The 22,438-nt window shown below is 48.0% G+C and overlaps 1 protein-coding gene across 6 annotated transcripts in view; it reads left to right on the forward strand.

Annotated features, from left to right (window-relative positions):
- LOC101800452 (rho GTPase-activating protein 7) overlaps positions 1 to 22,438 on the forward strand; it is a 53,200-nt gene that overhangs the window by 5,448 nt on the left and 25,314 nt on the right. Inside the window, exon 1 of one of the 6 annotated variants that reach the window (XM_072023549.1) lies at positions 577 to 807. The exons of the other annotated variants lie outside the window; for them this stretch is intronic. Coding sequence (XP_071879650.1) covers positions 801 to 807 — 7 coding nt within the window. The 5' untranslated portion in view covers positions 577 to 800. Of the gene's footprint in view, positions 1 to 576; positions 808 to 22,438 lie in introns of those variants that run through there. 6 annotated transcript variants of the gene reach the window in all.

Below are 22,438 nucleotides of genomic sequence, written 5' to 3' on the forward strand. Positions count from 1 at the left end.
GCCCTCTCTGCAAGTGTGCAACAGTGCCTGCTCAAATACACCAGGCAGCAAGACGTTTTATTGCAAAATAAATTCAAACCATGATCAGCTGCCTGCTCTCTCCAGAATAAATTTGGTGTGGAGATTGTCTAAAAGAAAATATATTTTTGCTGCTTGAAACAGTTTCAGTGTAAGAGCACTACATTTAGCATATTTTTCCCATTGCCTATGGTAAAAATACAGCTGAGTATTGGGGGTCATGCCTACGTTAACAGCACTCAGCAATGTGCTTTGCGCTGAGCTCATTCACTTGGGCAGTTCTCCAGTTAATTGAGGATTTCTCACTGTCATAACTCTAGTGCTTCAAGTACCTCTATGCGTTTCATGACTCTCCATCCTGCATCTGATTTAAACTATACGTTTCCTGTACTTATTTCCTGACAGTATTTCTTGCCAGGGCCCACACCACCCACACGTTTGGCACTGTCACTTTCAATCCCCATTGCAAGCGTGTTTGCTGAGCCTGCTGCGGGATGGCAGTCAAAGGAACCGCTGGTGAATGCCGAGGAAAAGGGAAAGCAAACAGCAGAGCGAAGGCTGCTGAGATGTGAAGAGGGACTGGAAGAGGCTGTGACTGCACTGCACTCGCCCTCTTCCCAGCGAGGTTTCCCCACCCCGTCCTGGGTGGGATCTCCACGATCCTGCTTAAAGCCAAGCAGGCGGGCTTGGAGCCCGGTCGCCCCAGGCAGGGTTTGCTGGCTTGCAGGGACACGGGAATAACTTCTGTGCAGGGCAGTGACACGGCTCGGTTCGCTCTCCCCATGGAAGGTAGGAAGAGGTTTCTTTTCTTCCCTTGCTTGTTCTGCACCTCCAGTGTTATTAACCAGAAAATAGGGTGAGAGCTGCTTGGGGGCTGGCGTGGCGAAGGCGTGGGTCCAGCTGCTCCCTCTTGGTTGCAGCTCTTGTGCTCCTGCAGGGTTAGACAGAAAGCGGGAAGTTTTTCCGCTGACAGATTTTATTCGGAATTTCGAAAATAAAATGCAGTTATCGGAAACTGTGAAACCCTGAGCGTCCCCAAGTCAGGGCCAGGGCCCCTCACGCCGCGCCTCAGCCCGAGCCGGGCCGGCTTCGCCTCTGGGGGGCAGCAGCCGCCTGCGCGGCGCCCACACGGCCGGGCCCGGGGCTGGGGCGGCTCGGGGCGGCCTCGGCAAGCGGCCCCGGCCCGGGGAGCCCGGAGCTGGGTGCCCTCGGCAGGAGCTGGTGCCCCGGCAGCCGAGGCTGGTCCCCGCCGCCTCGAGGGGGCCCTTTCGGCAGGGCCACCGCGGGGACTGGAATCGCATTTCTCGCCCTTCGCCCCTCTGTAAATAAATCAAGCTGAGTTTTCAGCCCTCTGTTTGAAGGTGCACTCCGGCCAAGTTTCGAGTCAATTTATTTCTCGTTGTCTTGTGTCACCCTGGCAGCGTGCCGAGCGCGAGAGGAACCCGATCGGCTCCAGGACAGAGCATCTCGCTCCGCACGGGTCCTCCAGGCAGTGGAAAACGTGCATTTTGTTAGGGGAAAACACTTATCTTTCAGAAATGAGTCAATTGATGGCATAGGCTATAAATCATGACAAGAACGGGCAGTGTTCCTAGACTGCGCCGAGAGGAATTCACCACAAGAACGCTTCGCACTTGAGCGCTGACACAACAAGCGTGGGGCAGGAGGGCCCGGTTTGTGTGGGCAGGGGGTTGCGGCTCCCCCACGGGTAAATGGTGGTGAATACACAGCTGTTTCAGGCATTAAAACAAAGTTTTCTGACAGGTGGAAAACGAAAGACAGGTCCTGCTGACACCTCAGTAAGGTTCTTCCTGTGGTGCCTGATGTCTCACGGTTGCTGGAGCTGGGATGACCTGAGCATCTTGGTGCAGTCCAGCAACCCGAAACACCCTCGGCAGGCCAGATTTCAGCCGCCTGGGTGCCAGGGAAGCCTCAGCACCATGCTCCTCGTGGCTGCGGGCCTCGCCTGTCGGCAGGGACAGGCCCCACTGGGTACAGGGGCTGTGGTCGGGTGGCAGGGAGCTCCACGAAGGAGCTGCTGCTCATGTGCTGCATGACAGCTGCCAGCTTTCCTTCACGGATCCTCTCCAACAAGAGCCAGGACCCTCTGAAACCTGACCTTCTTTTCTCAGTTTTACACATTGTATTTAGTAATTGCTCCTCTCCTCTGTCAGTGAGCAGCACGGTTACCAGATGATATCCTTGATTTATGCAGCCTAACCTTGTATGATGGGGCCTTTCCATTTGTTAGGCAAAGCCTATTGGTTTAATTTCTGTCTCATTATTCAAGCTAATATTGAATAGGCCACTGATGGTGGCGCATGAAATTAAATAGTGTGGAAAAAAAAAGGCTGACACGTGAAGTAAACCCTTGTAAAGCATGGGCAGGGGGTGGAGGTGAATGTGCTATGCTCTGCGGTGCCACAGTCACTGCTCCACTTCGCTGGCTGCAGGCAGGGTTTCAGGCAGTACTGACAGGGACACCTGAGCTGGTCACACACCAGCAGCGATGGCTGCGAGGGGACACGGACTGGAAGCCACGTCAGACAGCGAATGGCCAAGCTTGTCTCAAACCCACCTCACTCTCGTGCCACTGCGCAGCCGTTGCTCTGGAGGTGACACCGGCAGTGTGGTTCCCTCGATGGTTACCTGGGACAGGACATTCCCCACCTACTGCGAAGGACATGAGAGCTGTCTGTTGTGGTGGATTTACAATCCCATCACCAGCTCCTCTCAGCCTGAACACAAATAGGCATTGTGTTCAACTTCACACATAAATATGAAATTATGTGTAAAGAGGAGTCTGAAGAGTCTGTAATGTGAGCTGTGGCTGATTGTCCAGGGATGGTGCCAAGCACCTGTCATGTACAGCCTCCTCTGGGCTGTCGGGGTCCTTGCCACTAGGTGTCACAGCCTGCTTGGGTTTGCAGCAGGGGACCAGAAGTGTCACCAGCGCTGGGGACCCTCGCCCAGAGCAGGCAGCAAAGCTGTTCCTAAAGTTGTTCTGTTGGAGCGAAGTGAACAAAGAGGAGCTTTATGGCTCCTTGTTTCTTTTCGAGCATTTTGGAAGCGTTCTGAGATCACACATGTCATTTGGCAAAGCCAGTGACGCCACCAGGTGAACAGAAGTCCCCTTGCTGCCAGCCCCATGGGACCCAGCCACTGGCAGGCTTCCAGCTGCCCTCCTTCTGCTGCAGCAAATGGCAGCCTCCATCAGCTGCGGGTAATTTAGCAGAGCACCCTATGTGTTTTTCAAAAGCTCCTCATCAAAAGGGCCACGTTTCTTTGTCAGTCCCACTTGCACAGGCAAGAGGCAAGAGGAGGGCAGAGCCTGGGCAGATGTCTGGTGCTGGACTCCGTATTAGCCATGTCAAACAGCTACGTATAGGTGCACGGGAACCCACCCTGACCGTATGCGTCCTCTCTGGTCTGAGCTGAATCTGTAATCAGTTTGACAGCACAGGGAAGGATAATTCTGCTTGCTTTTTGGCTGAACATTGTACTGAACAACAGTAGAATATACAAGTGACAGGGCTGGGCTGGCTGGTGCTGGGTATGCAAGTCATATGGAAAGCTTCTTAAAGTTTTATTAAAAGTGGGTATATTGTTCAAAGACTAGAAATAAGGTGCAGTGTGAAGGGTTTGCTGGATAAATAAGTGAATTGCAGTGCTTAAAACTTCCTGGTGGAAGCAGTTTACATGCAGACCCAAGGCCACCCCAGCACCAATAATCATGCAGTTTTTCAGTGAAGTGCACCTGTGGAAGTAAACACAGCAGTCATTCTCCATCAGAAATGAAATGGTTTTGGTGATCTCAAACTGAACAAATAGTACATTCCGGTGTTACCTGGGCTATTCATTTCTCCTGTCTCATAGTGTGTAGCATTGCTCGTCTTGATTCCAGGACCAGCCCAGCTTGAGCAGGGACGTCCCCTCTGAACACTGGTGTGCAGCCTGGAAGGCAGCTCTAGGACAGGACCCAACTCCTTCCTTGCATGTGGGGATGTGTGGCAGAGGTGGGTGCGTTGTGCAGGAGGCAGGACCACGCTCTGCACGTGAGAGGATGGGAGCTGCCACCCACCCCACCCCAGTGCTGCCTCTTTCTCCTCACGTCCAGCCAACAAGGCTCCTCCCATGCTGTTTCTGCCTGCTCTGGAAGCATGTGCATTGCTTCATGACAAAGATGCTGTGATAGGGTGTAAGGTTATTTTTTTAAAAGGATCCATAATCTAATAAAAAGAAAAATTCCTAACAGGCCTGTACATTTCTGAAGCTACCCAGAAAGAAAACTCATTCTGAATTTCAAACATCCTTCAATCCACAGCAGATTTGTGCTTGCACTTGCAGCCCTGCTGATGCTGCGGACCCAGTGTCCCTCATCAGAGCAACGTAGTGGAGGGCTCTATATGTTCAGTGCTTTAGCTGATTAAGCTACTAATTACTGAGGCTAAGAGAGTTGTTTGACGCAGCTGGAAGGAGAAATTGCAGGAATTTGCCTTGAACTGTTTCCAACCTGATCGGACATTAAACAAAGAACTCGGGGAAATTTAAATGACAGCTTGTGACGGGCATGTCAGACCCCGTGCTGCAAGCGTACTGAGGGCCTCACCCCTCTGCAACAGACACGATGGATGGGGGACAGCTGCAAACCGTTCCCTTCTATTCATTTTCACCACGAGTCCTTCTGAGCAGTAACACGTTAGCATTTTGCTGTGTCTGGGGTTGACTGGTTTCAGCTCTGGGGAAGCGGCGAGTCCTCTCCGGGTTTCGGAGAGGCACGGCTTCTCTGTGCAGTGGGCTGGGAAGGCGGGTGCTTGGCATGCAGAGAGAGGAGGCAAGGTGAGCTGCATATAAACACCAGGAGAAACGGCTTTCTGGGCTGTCCCCTGCGTTTGCTAAGCCTTAATGAGGTCCTCGGGGAGGAGACAGCGGTGTGTCTTCACGTCCAGTTTGTTGGTGGCTCTCAGGGGCTGGCCTGGGCCATGTTGCCCTTCCCTGGAATAAATACCCCAAATAATTCGAGGTAATAGAGCACAGCCCCCCTGCAGAGGCTGGAGCTGGTGGCTGGGGTGTCTGCATGAAGGCTCACCAGTGGTGGGACCTTCTGCCCCAGCCCCGCGTTGCGGCCAGCAGGAGAGGAATGAGGTCTTCTCCTGTGTGGAGGTGAAAGTGGTGGCGTGGGAGGGTGCCATTTCCTAACAGATTTGATTCTTTGGGATGGTGCTGGGACTTAGAAGGCTTTGGGGAAAAAAAAAAAAAAAAAGAACCACCAGCTTGCAATTAACATAAATCTAATTTTCTGCAGTTATTACCAATCTCAGATTAATTCTGCAGCATGACGAAACTGCTGCAAGGCCCTCACACTGGCATGTTTAATGCATGCTGGCATCTATACTGGCGTATATATTAAACATCATTTCCAGGCACATTAGGGCTTCTTAAGCAAAGTGCAGATAACAACTCTGGGTGCTCTGCGGGGGGAATATGTGAGTGCAGAAGCACGCAGATCCCTGCCTTTCCTTTTGTACGTGTATTTTTTCACTCTTGTGCTGTTCTGGCATCCCCAGACGTGTCAGCATTTGATTTACACCAGCGGAAGAGCTGAATCTGGAGCCTGGCAAGGAAAACTCACCAAGCAAATCCCTCCTGGCACCCTGCACGCTCTCGCGGCGCCCTCTGGCCTGGCTGGGCTGGGTTTGGTGCATGCAGAGCTCACGGGGCTACTGCGCCCGCTGTGTTCGTCCTTCCAATGGCAAGGGTCAGGCTCCAGGTGCACAGAGCTCGTCCACCTGAGGAAAGAGAAATTCCTCGCTGGGGCCTTTCCTGTGAGCAGTTGGATGGTGGGGACCTGGTCTAGGGGCCAGTCCTTGCTGGATGAGGAGGCTGTGATGATGCCCCAGAGCCAGAGGGTCTCCAAGAGGAAACAAACCCCTAAAAACCAGCTTTGTGCCTTGTGAAAGTGCCCAGGAGAGGAGCTGCCTGACATCTATGAGAAATAAGTATCTGGGAGTGGTCTCAGCGGAGGAGAGGTTCCTCGATGAGTTCTTCCATTCGGCTCCGTGGCTGTGGGGTGGTTCCTCCACTGCCTGCTGGCTGGACCAGGGATCCCTGGCACTGCTGTAAGCGGGAATAATGGGGGCGTGCTGGCAAGGAACTGGAAGGACTTTGAAATCCTACAACATCTTTAATGGGCTGCTGAACAGTTCAACACAACTTAGGCATAACCTCCAGAGCACACAAGGCAATCGCAAGGTATGGGATCCACCCCTCGGGTTGTCCTGAGGTCACTGCAGGAGCTGGCACACGAGCGATGTCCTGGTGCCAGGAGAAGCGAGTTCGCGATGTTCGGGGAGGAGAGGTCAGCTCTCTTCCTGGTCAGATGTTTTCCAGAAATGCTTGAGCATTTTAGTGGAAAAACGAGTGAGGGAACAGGAAATATTGCAGTGCCATCGGTATGGTTGTGGCAGCGGGGAGGAGAGGCGAGGTGTCAGGCAGGGCTGCTGAGCACGCTGCGGGGCCAGCAGCTCACGGGGCTCGTCGGTGCTGCACACAAGGACGTACTTACCTGCAGGAAGCAGCAGCCTGGACATCCGAGCCAAGGTGCTGGGCTTCTTTCATCTCAGGTCCTACAAACACGGCACCAGTGTTCAGATGTGGCCTTCGAGCCTTGAACTTTTAGTATTTCCACCAGTGGACAGCGAAAACTGTGCCACTAAAATCCTCAGCTTCATGGAGTGTAAGTCAGTAGCAGACTTTCCAGTGCCAGGTTAGTCATGATGAAATTAGCTGTTCGTACCTACCGCCAGCCCTGCTCTCGGGTCTTTCTCCCTTTCAGCAAATTTATGCTCATGTTCATGCCCTCCAAACGCCTCCTCTATCCCCAGCTTCACAAACTTTCCAAGCATGGTCTGCTTGCTATTACTTATTGCTAAACTTGAAGAGAGAAGCTACTTTTTTCTCAAGCACAAAAGAGATTTGGGAGCCTAAATTCCATTCAAATTCACCTCAAGCAAGTTTCGACGGAGCTCAGAGAGCCTAAGAAATGCAGATGCTTCTGAAAATGTCACCCTCGCCGTACCTGCAGGGTCTGACATGACCCAGCCTCCCGGCTTTCCGTGGCGAGCTCCCTGTGCTGCCGGCCAACCTGCTTGCTGTGAAGCTTGCCGAGCTGTGCGTGTGCACACACTGGGTGTGTGCTGATGCTGCAGGGGGAGAACGCCTCAGCGTGAAAGCCATTGTGCATTAAATGTCTTCTTCAGAACTTGGTTCATCTCTGCCTGAAGCTTCACAGTAGCAGCTCCCTGAGCTCCCAGGGGGAGGTTTTTCCCGTAGTCCCCTCCTTGTTCTGTGCCAGGCAGAGACGAGACACTTCATCAGGAAGCATCACTTCATCCTTTTGAAGAGAGATCTCCTGAAGAACGAGTGGCCAAGGGAGAGGTGTGGGCAGAGCTTGTTACAGCACTAGGGTTGGCCCCTGGCTGTGACAGGATTTTTGAGAGAGTTTTCTCTTGGCCATGTCTGTGTAGTGAACAATTGTGTTCAGCTTTATTAGGAGATTACTGTGACATAACACGGGCAAGACGCAGACCTGTTTTCTGAATATTTTACGAACTTGCTGCTTAGGTTTCTCTGTGTGTTATTTGGTAGTGAGCACAGCTTGGAAAAGCATCCAGTCCGGCTTTGACCCTAAGACCATTCCGGGAACAAGCAAACACAAATAACCCTTTCCTAAAAATGTTCTCTGCAACCCCGCCCTTGAGAAACGATCTTCTCTGGAATGATGCAAGTCTGGACAGCATTGGCAGTCGAGGGCTGAACTTTAGCTCTCGTCCATGCACAGCAGTTACTTTTATGGTACCGAGAGCTCCCTGGAGGCAGGGGGCGAATTGCTGAGTGGCCACGTGCTGCCCGCAGCGGACGAGGATTGCAGCATCTGGCTGCTTGGCCCTGTGACCGAATTAAAGGCTGGGGGCAGGGGGACAAGAGGCTGGTGTGTGGCCTCCGTGACGGCAGCGTCAGGGTTTTATCCCCACCAGAGCTCCTCTCTGTACCCGTGTTGCAAAGGGTTTAAACTGCAAGATCTGTGCGCTGCCCTTATCACATCAGCGCTGCGAGCAGGTGGAGTCTGCACACCTGCAACCAGGAGCTCTGCCATGCCAGTCACTTCTCTAAATTGGTCTTTAGTGCTCCTTGTCAGTGAAAAAAACATAGAATTAGGTGCCACGTGATTTCCACAGATACTCTAACTTCTACATAGCGAGCCCTTAAACCACTGACATAGAGATCTGACTCAGTGCAGGCAAGGGTGGAAACAGAATCAAATGGTTCCAAAAAGAGAAGCCATCAGACCTCAGCTGTGTTCTGATTATTTTCTTTTAATTTGCTTCCTTCTCATTGCTTTTTTTCTTAATAGAGAGACATAAATAATGTTAAATTCCAGATCACCCCTGGGTCTGAAATTTAGCTGTAACAAGGACTCCTGCCAATTTTTACAAAAGGATTTTGCTAACATGAAAGAAAAATAGCTCATCCATAATAAATGCTTCTCCTGACCCGTCTTCTCCTTTTGCATTTAAGGTCAACCATCTCTGAAAGGGGAAAAAAAAGTTAAAGGATATGCAGAGAGTCAGCTGCAACAACAACCCAAACCTCTGGATGAAGGTCTTCCCATCAGGGTTTGGAGTTTGAGACTGTTCACAGCTGCCACTGCATTTTTTCCTTGGCCTGAATAATGTAAATACTGGGCTGTGTAGTGCTTTCCTTTACACTGGTGTAACTCTAGGTTAGAGCTTAAACCTCGACTTGAACATGCACACATTTTATCCCTGGGATCTCAGCAAGACAGCATGAGGCATAAAATTAATCATGGGTGTAAATCTATGCAGGACTTCTGCCCAGTTCTGCAAATTTGACTTCAGACGACCTCAGAGCAGTTCCTCTGGATTTTAGCTTGTGCAACCCAGGCAGAATTTGGCTGAGTACTTTCTGCTCTACCCATGATACTGGCCAAGAGCAGCTGTTTGGTTACAAAGTGATCATTTGGAAATTCTTCCATTGTGCTCTTTTTTTTTTTTTTTTTTTTAGTGATACGTTTCTCTGTCCTGCCAGAGAAAATACCTACAGGTTTTATAATCAGTTTATTCTGCTGCTGAATTGGTGATGCACTTAGAAGGGCTAAAGTAGATGTCCTTTGGGCAGGTATCTCCATCTTATAACTCCTTTCTCCAAGGCCATGCCCTCACGATTCAAAGCAGGAGTGGAGAATAATTAAGATGTGGTGGGAGCTTGCTGGATATGAAATATCATCATGCAGTGGCCAATTTAAAATTCTACCCATGGCTACGTGAAGGTGCTAAAACGCAGTTGAAAGAGGACTGGCAGGTTCAGAGGGCTGGCAGCAGGACGGGCACTGCTGTAAGGTCTGCACTCACTTCCCGTGTGTCTGATCCAAGATAACTTTTCTTTAGAGACTCACAGAATGGTTGAGGCTTGAAGGGACTTGGTGATCAATCAAAGGTTGCCAAGAGTGGCCACGCAATGACATTGGCCACCTCCCTCCGCGCTCATGGGTTCATCCTGTGGGGGCTGTGGACAGGGACTGCTGTCTTGGATGCTCCATGTTGGGGCAGCCCACCAGGCTTTCCCCTATGGAAACCGGTTTTCAGAGATTTTCCTGAGACATTTTTCTAAGGTTTGGACATCTTATGTGAAATGCTAAAGGGCTGACTCTGATTTTGAAAAGTTCTCTCTTAATTTATTTTTTGGATGCAAATCAAAACAAATTAGGAGAGATGGTTAACGTGTGTGTGTTCAAATCGGCTGACACAACCCAACCCAGTGTGCTCCCAGGTAGGCAAAGAGCACAACTTTGTTCGTCGCCCCGGCCAGAGGGGCACTGGTACCTCCAAACGCTGAGCCCCGTGTCCCTGCGCTTCCTCCTGCTGCCCTCCTGTGGGGGGTTGGTTTCTGCAGAGGAAAGCCAGCCTTTGATGCTCACTGCTGGGATGGAAAAAGGGCCGAATTCCTCTTGTTTCTCGAAATAAACTTGCAGACCCCTTGAACTTCCTGTGCTGGAGGAATATGTTTACATATTTTTTCATTCCATTTGTCTTGCTGGGGCTGTGAGAGAGCTGGCAGTGTGGGTACGGGGAGGGCAGCTGCGCGACCAGCGCATCCCAACAACGCCCTGCTGAGTCCCATCCGCGCAGCCAGGTTGCAAATGGACTCAGGAGCCCATTTCGGCTCTGGTATGTGGCCTTGGGATGGGCCACAAAGTCCATCTATCCCAGTAATTTTTGGAAGGGCACGGAATATTTTAATGGAATACCCTTTATATGAAGTTCATGGCGGGGAAAAAAAATCATCTTTTGTATTATGTTATCTGTACTTGCAAAGACTTCCAGGACACCGCTGCTTGCAGCCTTCCAGATAGGTGTCTGCTCTTCGGTACTATCTGAAGTCAGGGGAGTCAGAAGGAACAGAATTTATTAGAGGAAAGAAAAAGGCAAAACACAAGGAGGGGACGTTAGTGGTACACCTAAATTAAGGTGTATAGCTTGATTAAAAGCGTTAGTGGTCGGAAGAAACTCTTTAAGATAGAGACCGTCTTTGCTCTGAGGCTGAAGTGCTAGGAGGTCTCAAGGGTGCCGTCACCAGGTACGTGTAATTATGTCACTAGTGCAGGACTCAACACAGGCAGCATGGCAGGAGAGGAATTACGAAGGGTAGCTGACTGAGGATAATGGATAGTAGGATGAAATTGAGAGGAAAAACTTAATTGGAATTAACTAGCTGAGAAAAGCCTCTTGATCTGTCAGACAGTGAAATTGCCTCCCAAGAGCAATGGTATAGTCCCAGCCACGTGGGCATTTAAAGCCAGGCTAATGTCTGTGATTCCCCGAGTTAACTGGAGTATCTCAATAATTGGAACTGACACAAAGATTTATCTCCTCTGATTGACTCGCTTTCACAGGGGCTCATCTCTTTGTGGTACCGCACAGAGCTTTCAAGGCAGCTGTTTGCACTTAAACTGCCAGGAGCTGACAATATGTATCCATTTCAGCTCTTCAGATGCATTCTTTGAAAAAACACTTAAATCACTGAAATAGACAGTGCTAATCAGTCTGCGGGAAAATGGAGCATCCTTACCTGGGGCTCACTGCCATCAATCTTCCCGTGGCAGGGCTCAGCTATCAGGCGGCTGTAGAAAGCCATTTCGGTGCATTACTGCCAAATGCCCAATCACCCTGAAAAATTGGGCTGCTTTTGGCCAAGCCTATAAAAGGGAAAGACATTTGGCCAAACATATAAAAACAAATGGTTGGTATTTCGGGAGAAGCTGCCATTTGCAGTGCAGAAGGATTAATCACACTAATGATGGGAATGATATCCCACGCTGATTTCAGAGGAGATTGCACCGCAGCAGGAAGGCCCTGAAGGGCGGGTTTTGGAAGGAGGTGTTGCGCTCAGCTCTGCCCAGCTTTTGCTTCAGCTCTGTGACCTTGGCCAACAGCAGCTATCTGCTCTCTCACTTTGTCCTCTGGTTCAGCACAGCTCTCCAGGGCAGCACCTTCCTCCAGTATTTTGGGGCTTTTTACAGCGTGCTAGTTAGTGCATGAGATTTACGGGATATGCCTCCGTTGGAAGCGGATAAGGAGGAATAGGCTCCCAAATATGAAATCAGCTTGGCATGTTTGCTGACTGCAGTGCCTCGGCAAGCTCCAGGTCGTAGCTGGAGGCTGTTTGCTCGTGTTTGCAGGGTTGGAGAAGGGCTGACTCACAGCCTCGCTTCCCAGCTTGGAGGTACAGCCTCTAGATGCTCGCTGGCCTGGAGGGACACTTTTCCGTGGTGAATGGTGACACAACCCCACTCTGCAGGCAGAGACATCAGAGTGATGCTCCCGGCTTTCCTGCAGCTTCCTTTTGAGCAGGTTGCTTCATCTGTGGCCATGCCCTCACACTTGCACCTTTGCTGGTCTACTGGCAAAGGAGAGCCTCACCGTCCTCTCTGAGCACGTGCCACCTGGAAAAAGGTGCCTTGTGCTGTGAGGATGTTGCCAACGCTTAAATCTGGCTGAGCTCTTGCTCTCCCTCATTATGCCCCAAAGGTCACAAATGGGTAGAAATGTGTGTCCGTGCTCCTCAGCACGCTCCTTCGGCCACAGCCACTCTTTGCCTGCAGGCTGCCATGGAAAGTGTTAGGGGTGAAGGACATTTCCTCTGCACCAGGGCGTGTGAGGGAATGGTTTGTTTTCTTGCTTGCTCTCGCTATGGCTTCCTGGGCTGGCGCAGTGAGAAAGAGGAAGCAAGAGAGCAAAGCAGCTGGGAAAACGGGAGGGCTCGTCCCTGGGGAGCGGGGACAGAGCCACTGCTGGTGGAGTGGCCCCTGCTGCTCACTGCCTACATGAGACCTAGTTAGGGAAATGAGTGTAAATGAAATGTGCTATTTTTTTGCCTGCAATGTTGTCAGGTATTGCACGATGAGGATAATATTGTGATTTAAAGAGTGAACGGTTATAAAGAAGCCTGCGTTTCACTGCAGTTCTTTTCCAAACTATCATTTCTTCTGCTATGAGAAGGTTGGGTTAAATATAGCGGTATGGGTCTAGGGAGAAAAAGTTCAAAATTTAAAGTGAAAATTAAGGAGAAGAGCTGATGGAAAATGGAACAGGCAGAGGTTATTTAAAGTTACAAGAAAAAAAAAAGAAAAAAGAAAAAGTTAAAAGTACTCTTTGAGAACTTCAGGCTTTGGGTAATACCTGCAAAGCTGCAGCCAACTGGTGCAATAAGACTTTTTAAACAGCTGCACATTCCTTATTATACTCTTCTCTTAGGTTCCTTCAGCCCTTCTACAGTCTGTAAAACGTTCTCAGTAGATGATGCATTCTGTGAACCTGTCTCTCCAGGCAGATTTTCAGGTAAATCTTTTTTTCAAAAGATACAGCCCTACAGTCCGGAACACCGCCACCTAACCAGCTGGACATGGCCTGGACAGGGTCTAATCAGGAGTCCTTCGCTGACAGACATGGCCCAAATCCAGGCTGTGATGGCCCAAAGTGCCCCAGAAAAGGAACCCGTTGTAAGAAGGTCCCGCTGCCGTTTTAGACACCGCATGGCAGGAGCAGCAAGCATCCTCTGCGTTTGCTCTCCACGTGCCTTGGGAAGGATTTGCTTCTGGCCCACCATTCCCAGGCTGGTTTTTCCATACCTTTCTTCAAAAAGTCCTTGAAGGGTGCTGGCCTGAAGCTGCCCCCTTGTGTCACATGCCACATATGCTGCTACTTGCATGTTGTGCAAGAGTGCAAGTAAATAAGGATTGGTTGTAAAATTGTTTGGTCTTTGTTAAATCCAACCAGACTGCTTGGCTTCTAATAGCCTCTGCCCTGAATTTCACATCTGAACTAGACACAGTGCAGAGACGAATTTCCTTTGATTTGTTCCCGAGTAACTCACCATTTAATTTAACCGAGCGATTCCTTGTTCTCCTATTCTGGAATGATGGATTGTGAAACGCACTCCTTTAAATTAATCCAGACGCTTGACTTCCGTCAGCAGGGTAATCTTTCTCAGTGGTATGCTAAGCATGCTTTTAAAAGGTATGGTGAATATGAGTGCTATGCACTCAGTTGATGATTTAAGTGTTTACACTTTCTAAACGTTGCAGCAATAACAAATATGGTTTAGCTGCATTTTTTATAACCTTTCAGAAGTGATCATTCAAATAACATCAAAGGGACTTAAATGGATTTCTAAATGTGATGTTACAAGCGAGGGCAGCTCCCCTCTCATCAGAAAACCCGCAACTGGGAACGGGGCTGAGCAAAGCGTGTAATATTTCTGATTGCAGGGTTTCCATAGATCATCCAGAAAGCTTTCTATTGGAGCCATTAATGGTAAAATATTTAATGTGCATGCTGTCCCTGCTTTTGCTGGCACTGCAAGGGAGCAGTGCCTTTTTTTTTTTTTTTCCTTTGCTGTTTATACTACTCAAATATGAAGTGGGGCATTTCTGGGGAGGAAAAAAGAAGGAGCGTATGAATACTTTGTGTTTCCTTTCTGCCCTGTCGTAAGAACAGCAAAAAGTTATAGTGAAGTTGAGAAAGGGATACTGATGTAAACCAACCCATCAACTCCCAGCAGCCTGGACGCTCCCTGGCTGTTACCAGAGGTAAGGACTAGCTGAATGCCCCAGCTAGAAGATGCACGGCATTTCCTGGGTCCAGCTGGAATCAGACACCATTCCTAAAAGTGGGCAGACACGATGAATCCTTTTGTCATTGAAATATGTGGCAGCGCTTTTTCGGCAAAGGTAAACGGCACTAAACTTCTGGCAACGCAAGAACTGCAGCGCTTGTCTACCAGTTCATGCTTGGCAGGTTTACACCAGCAGAAAATGACACATCTAACAGGTGACCTTGGCTGAAATCTGTGTTCCCACTTTGCATGTATACGCTGTGTGTGTTGGAAAGGGCATCTGAGTGGAGTCAGAAGGCCTGAATCCTTTTGCTTCACCACTAGTGGTAGACAGAGATGGAATCTTCTTCACAAAACAGATTTACTTAGAAATATATTAAGGGTTTGTGTTATCCAAAATATTAGATCAATATTTTTAGTTTCACAAAAATATGAAGTTCTAAAAAAGCAAGTGAATTCTGCACCTGGGGATGGGGCAACCCTGGCTGTATATACAGACTGGGAGGATGAGAGGATGAGAGGTGGGAGAGCAGCCCCCCCAGCACAGGATCTGGGGGTTCTGGTCGATGGCAAGCTGAGCATGAGCCAGCAGCAGCCCCCGGCAGCCAGGAGGGCCAACCTTGGCCTGGGCTGCATCAGGCATGGCACTGCCAGATGGTCAAGGGCAGGGACTGTCCTGCTCTGCTCTGTGCGGTGCTGCTGCGGCCTCACCCCCAGTCCAGTACTGTGGGCAGTTCTGGGTGTCCCAGCATAAGGAGGCCATAGAATTATTCCCTCATGAGGGGAGCGGAGGGGCAGGCGCTGAGCTCTGCTCTCTGGGAACAGCGACAGGACCCGAGGGAACGGCATGGAGCTGGGACAGGGGAGGGTCAGGCTGGGTGTGAGGGAAAGGTTCTGCACCCAGAGGTGGTCGGGCACTGGGACAGGCTGCCCAGGGATGTGGTCATGGCCCCGACGCTTCTGGAAGTCAAGAAGCCTTTGGACAGAGCTCTCAGACACATGGCCTGATTTTTGGGTGGTGCTGTGTGGAGCCAGGAGTTGGACTGGATGATCCCTGGGGGACCCTTCCAACCCAGGATATTCTATGATTCTAGGAATAGGTTTTGTACAAAGTGAGAAACTAAGCTCTTTGGCAGGGCACACCCTACAAGGCCTGTGCCTTACTAGTATTGGCAGGGTGATGTATGTTTTTCTTGATCCTTCTAAAGCCTTTTACACATGGAATGTATACTTGACTTGGTACATTACTAGGTAGGTAAGGTGTATCCTATGGCTTCCAGATTTTACTCTGTACCCGACTGTGACATTTGACTCAAGTAATTTTGTGTATATTTGGCAGTGGGAATGGCATGTTTATTTTCTAATATTCTGACTTAAGCAGCTTTATCTGCCTCACTGCTTTAAAAAGAAACTGAAGAATTGAAGTCCACTTATTTCTTGCCAGCCGTCTCCCAGGAAAACACACACTGCTGTAACCTGCCAATGCCATGTCTCATACTAGCCTACACAGCCAACCCATCTAAGGGAAAATTATTTGGCTCAAGAAACGAGGAATTGTGTTATGCCTGGATACAAATAAGAACATAAACCTCCCATCGTAAGTAGATTGGCACCAAGCTTTACTTCAGTCTTAAGCAAGGACTGGGTAGTACTTAAATCTGAAGTGAGCTGAGGCAAACCTCGACCTTTTGATCTGAAATGCTTTTCTTAATAGTTTTTAGTGGTCTGGGTGTTTTAGTGTCAGTATTTCTTCTTTGAACATCTTCAAATCCAAAATGTGTGAAATACTGTTCTTTTGAGTTTTGGAAGTCTGTAATGACAAAGGAGTTCAATAACCAAAACCAAAGGCTTTGAGATCTTCCAAGCAGGCCTTACAGGCCCAAGCTGATGTGCAGCAGCACCTGGATAGCCTTTTACACCTGTCCCCTGGTAGCGGGCACCTCCTGATCAACTGGAGGTGTTGTAGAAGATAGAGCCGGAATACAGAAGAGAGTGTTGGTGGCTTCAGTATTGACTTCAGGTTCTTTGCTGTCTCCTAAAATGCAAATCACAACTAAAGGTCTGGTGTCTCAGACACTTGCTCCGTAAGTGTGTAGCTCATCTCACAGGGTTTTACCCATGGTGCTAAGAATCTCTAAGATGCTTGCCAAGAGCTTTGCATAAGCTGTTGTGTGCTGCAGCCCCTCCGTAAGCTGCTTCAGTGTTGAGCTCACTTTGGGCCAACCAGCTTGGGCACTCTTGACATTTCTGGATGTCTTCTAAACATGTAATGCTGATAGAAATGTTGTTTAAATATTTGTGAGTTATTTAAAAATACTGCGTCAAGTAAGCAGCCTTGTGACGCCCGACAGATATCTGGATAAGACGAGTGCTTTGGAGAAGAAGGAAGAGGTCACCATGGGTTATGTACACAACTTAAAGTTTGACAAGAGACATGTTGGATCCATGAAACACAGAGCAAAACGAGTCCCAAGCTGGAAGCAGTGTGCCCCGGTGCTCCGCAGCGCATGGCTGTGCAAGCAGAAGCGCTGGCTGGGGAGGCACTGATGGGCACGTTGTGTGGAGGCTGCCAGTTGTCCCTGTCCCAGTTTGGAGCTATTTAGGCACTCTTAATGTTTTCCCCGACTTGGCACCCATCTGCATTTTTAGGAAGCTAAATTTTAGGAAGCTCAAGGGAATGAGTTTACAGTCCAACAATGATTAAGGCTTTTCAGCTGTTTCTTCTCAGTAGTGTTAGAGGCATTTTAAGTCAGGATTGGTGGGTGCTAGACAGAAGGGGAAATGGAATCCCTGTGATAAATGTGAGAAACAGACATTATATATTAATTATATTAAATACTTATTTTCTGAGTTTTAAAACGTTCATAGACTGTTTTAAAAGCTGTTTTCATATGTGAACTGTATTATCCTCTTTGAATAAATGCCTATTGTGTGCAGATTACAATTGGCCACCAGGCATTGCTGAGATACATTATCATGGAATCATAGGATCATTCAGGTTGGAAAAGACCTCTAAGATCATCTGGTCCAACCTTCAACCTAGTACTTAAGTCATGCTTCTAAGTTCTACATCTGCTTGTTTCTTGAAGACCTGCAGGGATGGTGATTCAACCACTTCCCTGGGCAGCCCATTCCAATGCCACACAACTCTTTCAGTAAAGAAATTTCTCCTAATATCCAACCTAAACCTCTCAAAATGCAACTTGTGGCCATTTCCCCTTGTCTTACCACTGTGTGCTTGGGAGACGAGCCCAATCCCCACCTGACTAGAGGGATTATAGCATGAGGTTTATAGTCTGTAAAAGAGACTGGGCCTACCAACGCATCTGAATCTAGCTTTATGTTGCCTTTAAATTGATTTGAAGCCAGTTCCAGACCTACTGTAAAAATGAGTTACATGATTAGGGCACCAACATCATTTTGCCAAGGCTTTTCACTTTTTAGAGTTGCTCTTGTCATGATCCATATAATGGCTGCAGCTGGAGAACCTCTCTCTAGACAGCACATTTTCACAGAATCACAGAATTGTAGGGGTTGGAATGGACATCAAGAGATCATCGGGTCCAAACCCCCTGCCAAAGCAGGTTCCTTAGAGCAGGCTGCCCAGGTAGGCGTCCAGATGGGCCTTGACTATCTCCAGAGAAGGAGGCTCCACAACCTCCCTGGGCAGCCTGTCCCAGCGCTCTGTCACCCTCACCGTGAAGAAGTTCTTTTGCATGTTGGTGTGGAACTGCCTGTGCTCCATCTTGTGGCCATTGCCCCTTGTCCCGTCCCCACAAACCACTGAAAAGAGGTTGGCCAAATCCCTCTGTCTCCCACACCTCAGGTATTTATACACATTGATGAGATCCCCTCTCAGTCTTCTTTTCTCCAGGCTGAACAGACCCAGGTCTCTCAGCCTGCCTGCCTTCCTTCCTTCCTTCCTTCCTTCCTTCCTTCCTTCCTTCCTTCCTTCCTTCCTTCCTTCCTTCCTTCCTTCCTTCCTCTTCTCTTTCTTTCTCTCTTTCTTTCTCTATTTTTTTGTTGTTATTGCGCACATTGGTTGCTTTATTCTTGCTCTATTTGAGACCTATTTCTCATTTAAAGTGCCAAACTGAAAAGCCAAAATGAATCTTAGCTTCTCTGATGCCCAGAAAATAATTATTTACCCTTATAAGCTTCTTTGCCTTTCAGATAAAAATGCTGCATCTACTAAAGGAATTAGAGGCTATTTTTAAGCGTTCTGGCTATTATTTCACCCAAGCAGCACTTATATTTTCAGCAGTTTAATCTAGTTCTAACATAAGTGATCCAAATGAAAAGTTTAAGCATATGTCACAGAAAAAAGCGCATGGAGAAAAATTGCTGTTTTCTGGAGAAGTCTAAAAGGATTCAAAGATTTATCTGTTGATGATAAGCTTGAGCCAGGGAAATAGCAAATGACATGAATTATGTCATAAAATCAGTTCCTGATCTATAACTATAGATTTGGCTTAAGTTAATCACCACACTTTTTTCTTTCTTTTTTTTCTTGTTGGCACATTCCTGGAGGCAGATCTGCAAACAAGCATCAAATATCATTGAAAATGGTTTCATGGGAAAAATGCAAAGTGATCAAAGTCACTGTGACGTTAGGTGTTCATACAGACCAGCAGACTTGCTAGCTGTAAGAGCCACTGGTTCCCAGTTATTTCTCTGAGCAAAATTACAGTTTCAGAAATGCTTGCAAATAACAAACCAAGGATGTGAATATGGCCAAGTGAACTACTATGGAGAATTCAAGCAACTATTTGTTAAATCTGTTCAATCAACATTCTATCAGAACCTCATTCAGGTTTTATTATTTTAATAAGCAATTTTACCAGTTGCTTATTCCCAGTTTCTCTATTCTAGTGCTTCTTATTCATGTGAGCCATTGTACCGAGCTCTCCTGTACTGAAGGATTACACGTCCCATTGCACCACATTGCTCCCACTGACAGCAATGCCATACCATGGTATCAGCAATGGACCACCAGTTCCAAAACACGGATATTTAGGTGTCTTGTCAATTCTGTGACATTTATTTAGATCAAAAGGGAGAAGTTCTGGGACACCTCACAAGAAAACCAGCTCTCAGGAGATTTCTGACCAAGCAGATCTGGCTCCATGTACAGGTAGATAAGTTTGGAGTAGTCTTTGATCCAGTGTGACAGTTGCCTATTGCTGCTTCCTGAGCTGCTAAGACACATTTTTAGAAACAGCAACTGTCTTTTCGTAAGCTGAGTTTTTAGAAGAATTGGGTGTTTCATGTATAATGTCAACCTGGTAAAATTAGAAGCTACTGTTTTTGTATGACTGGGAAAAAAAGAAAAAAAGACCTGTCCAGCTGCTTTGATTTGTTGCTGGAATGAGCATCTCTTGGATCTTTGAGGAATATTCTGTCCAGCAATCTTGCTCAACAGCTCAGATGTGATAAAGATAGGAAGCAAAATAAGCAAAAGGTACTTTTCTGCTTTTCTGTCAGGCAAGAAACAGCTGTTTTTCAAGACTGTGACTGAAAGAGGATCCGGAGATTGGATACAGATCCTGTTTAACTTGGGCTTGGTTCACAGCAATATCACAAGGAAGTAACAGTATAAAATGGATTGTTGAACGACTTTACACTTTCAGTCCTGGACTATGTGAGAAAGCACTGGCATAACTGTGATTTTTATTAGTTATTTAGAGAAAGAAGTTGTATTTCCCAGGTGTTGGTGTTTGTTCTAGAATGGATCATCCATTCCCACTCAAGTCACAGCCAGTTTGGAGGCATGTTGATAACAAGTATAGAGTGCACAGTCTGGTTTTGTTTGTTTAAATAGCTGCAGGTGTATTGGTGAGTTTGTAATTGGCTCTTGAGATAGACAAATAATTGTGGAAATCAAGGCTTTTACTCTATTTTCTCAGTTGGCAGTGAGGGGCAAAGCTGTGATTTCACTCTGTGTACTCTTTTCTCTGTACCAGTTCTTCCAGGCAGTGACCACAGGCAGGGATGTGTGGCATGGAAATACATCCCTGAAGGGGAGACTGCTCAGGAAACTCCATGCACCCACTACAAGCACACTTCTCTGGAGCTTTTTCAGGTCAAATATTCTCTGTGAAGCTATGAAACAAGATGTCATGTTCTCTGTTCCTACATTATCTCATCCACATTTTAGGAACTCCACTAGCTCTGGAACATTTCTTCAACTTGTTTAGTTTAACAATAAAAGTTCCTTGAGAAAATTCCTGAAATTCATTCTGATAGCACAGTGCTTTCCTCTTAAAAAAAAAAAAAAAAAAAAAAAAAAAAGCTAAACTTGCAATAGAAGTCAAAAGCTTCCAGCTTGAGGTTTGACTGCTCTAATTACAAGCAGATTGCAGAGTTTCCACTGAAGTAGGGCACGAAGATTTTGCGAAGGAATGAGGATCAAACCAAATCGTTAAGTCACCTGCTGGACAAGGCAATACCCCAATACCCCATGCTGTTTCCCAGGACCTGCAGTTCCATGATAGCTCCTTTCACAACAATTTACAGCAATTGTGGCTGTTGTAGCACCAGGTAAACAGCCATATAAAAGGACCAGCTTCTTCTAAAGGATGTAAAGGATGCAGGAAAAGCAAGGATACTTTACTGTTCCCTTTAAAAAGGGGGTTTTGTTTTATTCTGTCTTAGTTCTTGTATGTTGTGTTCAGAAGAGAATTCTCCCTTGTTTTGTATTTGCAGATGTTTCTGAAAGAGGCAAAGGGGTTTTAGTGACCTAATTGTTGAAGGCTGACTTTGGACAGGAAGACACAAAAGTAGGAATTAATGACTACCTGTCCTTGTCATGGACTAAAATCCATAGCAGGAGTTATCTCCTGTGAACATCATCCTTCCTTCTGAGAAGGGAGAGAAAGCGTATGGGATCTTTGAGCTGCAAAAACGAGACCCTGGTCTCTCAACCTTCCCTCCATTAAAGGAATCTTCAGAATACAAGGTTTAATTTCCTAAGGTTTGTTTTTGTTGTAATGAGGTCATTCCTCTAAATGTATGCTTATACACGTATGTATCTACACAGGCAAACGTAATCTTCTGTCTCCTGGTGTTGCTGTCCTGTAGAGGTGGTGTCTGTAGCACCAAGCTCTAGCTCCTTGTGCATTTGTTGCCGTGTATTACTGTTATTTTGCATATATATTGGGGCTGCCACTGGCTTAATATTCCCACCTCCTTGGCAGTGGAAGATGCTTACTTGACAAAGTGCCTTTGATCTTCTTTCCTCACAAGGATATCTCCTTGCCAGTGAAATAGTGGAGGAAACCTTGGAGGCCTGAATTCCCTTATTCATATTGGAAAAACTGGAAGTGAATGTTCCAGGCAACCATAAATTAAAGGAATGCATATAAATAGTATTTTTACTATTTGCATATCTTATGTTAGTCCATGCAGAAGGCTTTCATAGCACCAATTCTAACTTCTAATCCTGTACAAGGTTTGGAGGCCCCCTGCCATGCTGGGCTGGGAGCAGGTTTACCCTGGCAGGCTGAGGCGGGCGCACAGGGCTGCTGGGTGAGGGGAGGTGCAAGGCCTGCCTTGAGGTCTGAGCTGGGAGGATTGTGCTTAGCTTTGCCAGCAATTCTTCATGTGAACTCATGGCATTCTTTATGTCCGGCCCCAAGCCCAGGGTGTATTCCTTCCCGTGTCTGGGACCAGACTGATCTGAACTAAGGCTAGAGATGGGAGACGAGGCCCTGCCTCGTGGCAGCGATCAGCCGGTCGGAGCCAGCAAGGACCGGCAATGGCGAGCAGGGGCCGTGGCTGCGCCCACAGCAGTGGCTTCATCCACCCTGTGGTGGACGTCTGGCCTCAGGCCTCGTGGTGGACAGCCCGGGCAGCAGGGCAAGGGGGAGGCAGCTCTCAGCACTCCCAGCCCTTCATGTAGGGTCTCTCAGCGCCAACACCACACCTGCACTGCGTGTGTGTACCTTGAAGATACCTGCTGCTGAGAGCTGAGGAACTCCTCTCAAAAAATGTCAGCGTATGGATGTGGGCAGTAGGCAGCACAGCGCTCTGTGGTTTCCAGCTAAGGCTGATTGGAAAGGACGAGGCACGGCATGGCACAGTGCCACGCTGCCTCAGGGGACGCTCCAGTGGGAGCCCAGCCTCCCAGAAAGAAAGGACGGCAGCCTCTGGGCACTGCAGCCACAAACCCGTGTATTTCTAAACAAGAGATAAACTGGAGTGGGGCATTCCTGTGAAGCAAGCCCTC

The sequence above is a fragment of the Anas platyrhynchos genome, chromosome 14 (genome assembly GCF_047663525.1).
Source record: "Anas platyrhynchos isolate ZD024472 breed Pekin duck chromosome 14, IASCAAS_PekinDuck_T2T, whole genome shotgun sequence".
NCBI classification, from domain to species: domain Eukaryota; kingdom Metazoa; phylum Chordata; class Aves; order Anseriformes; family Anatidae; genus Anas; species Anas platyrhynchos.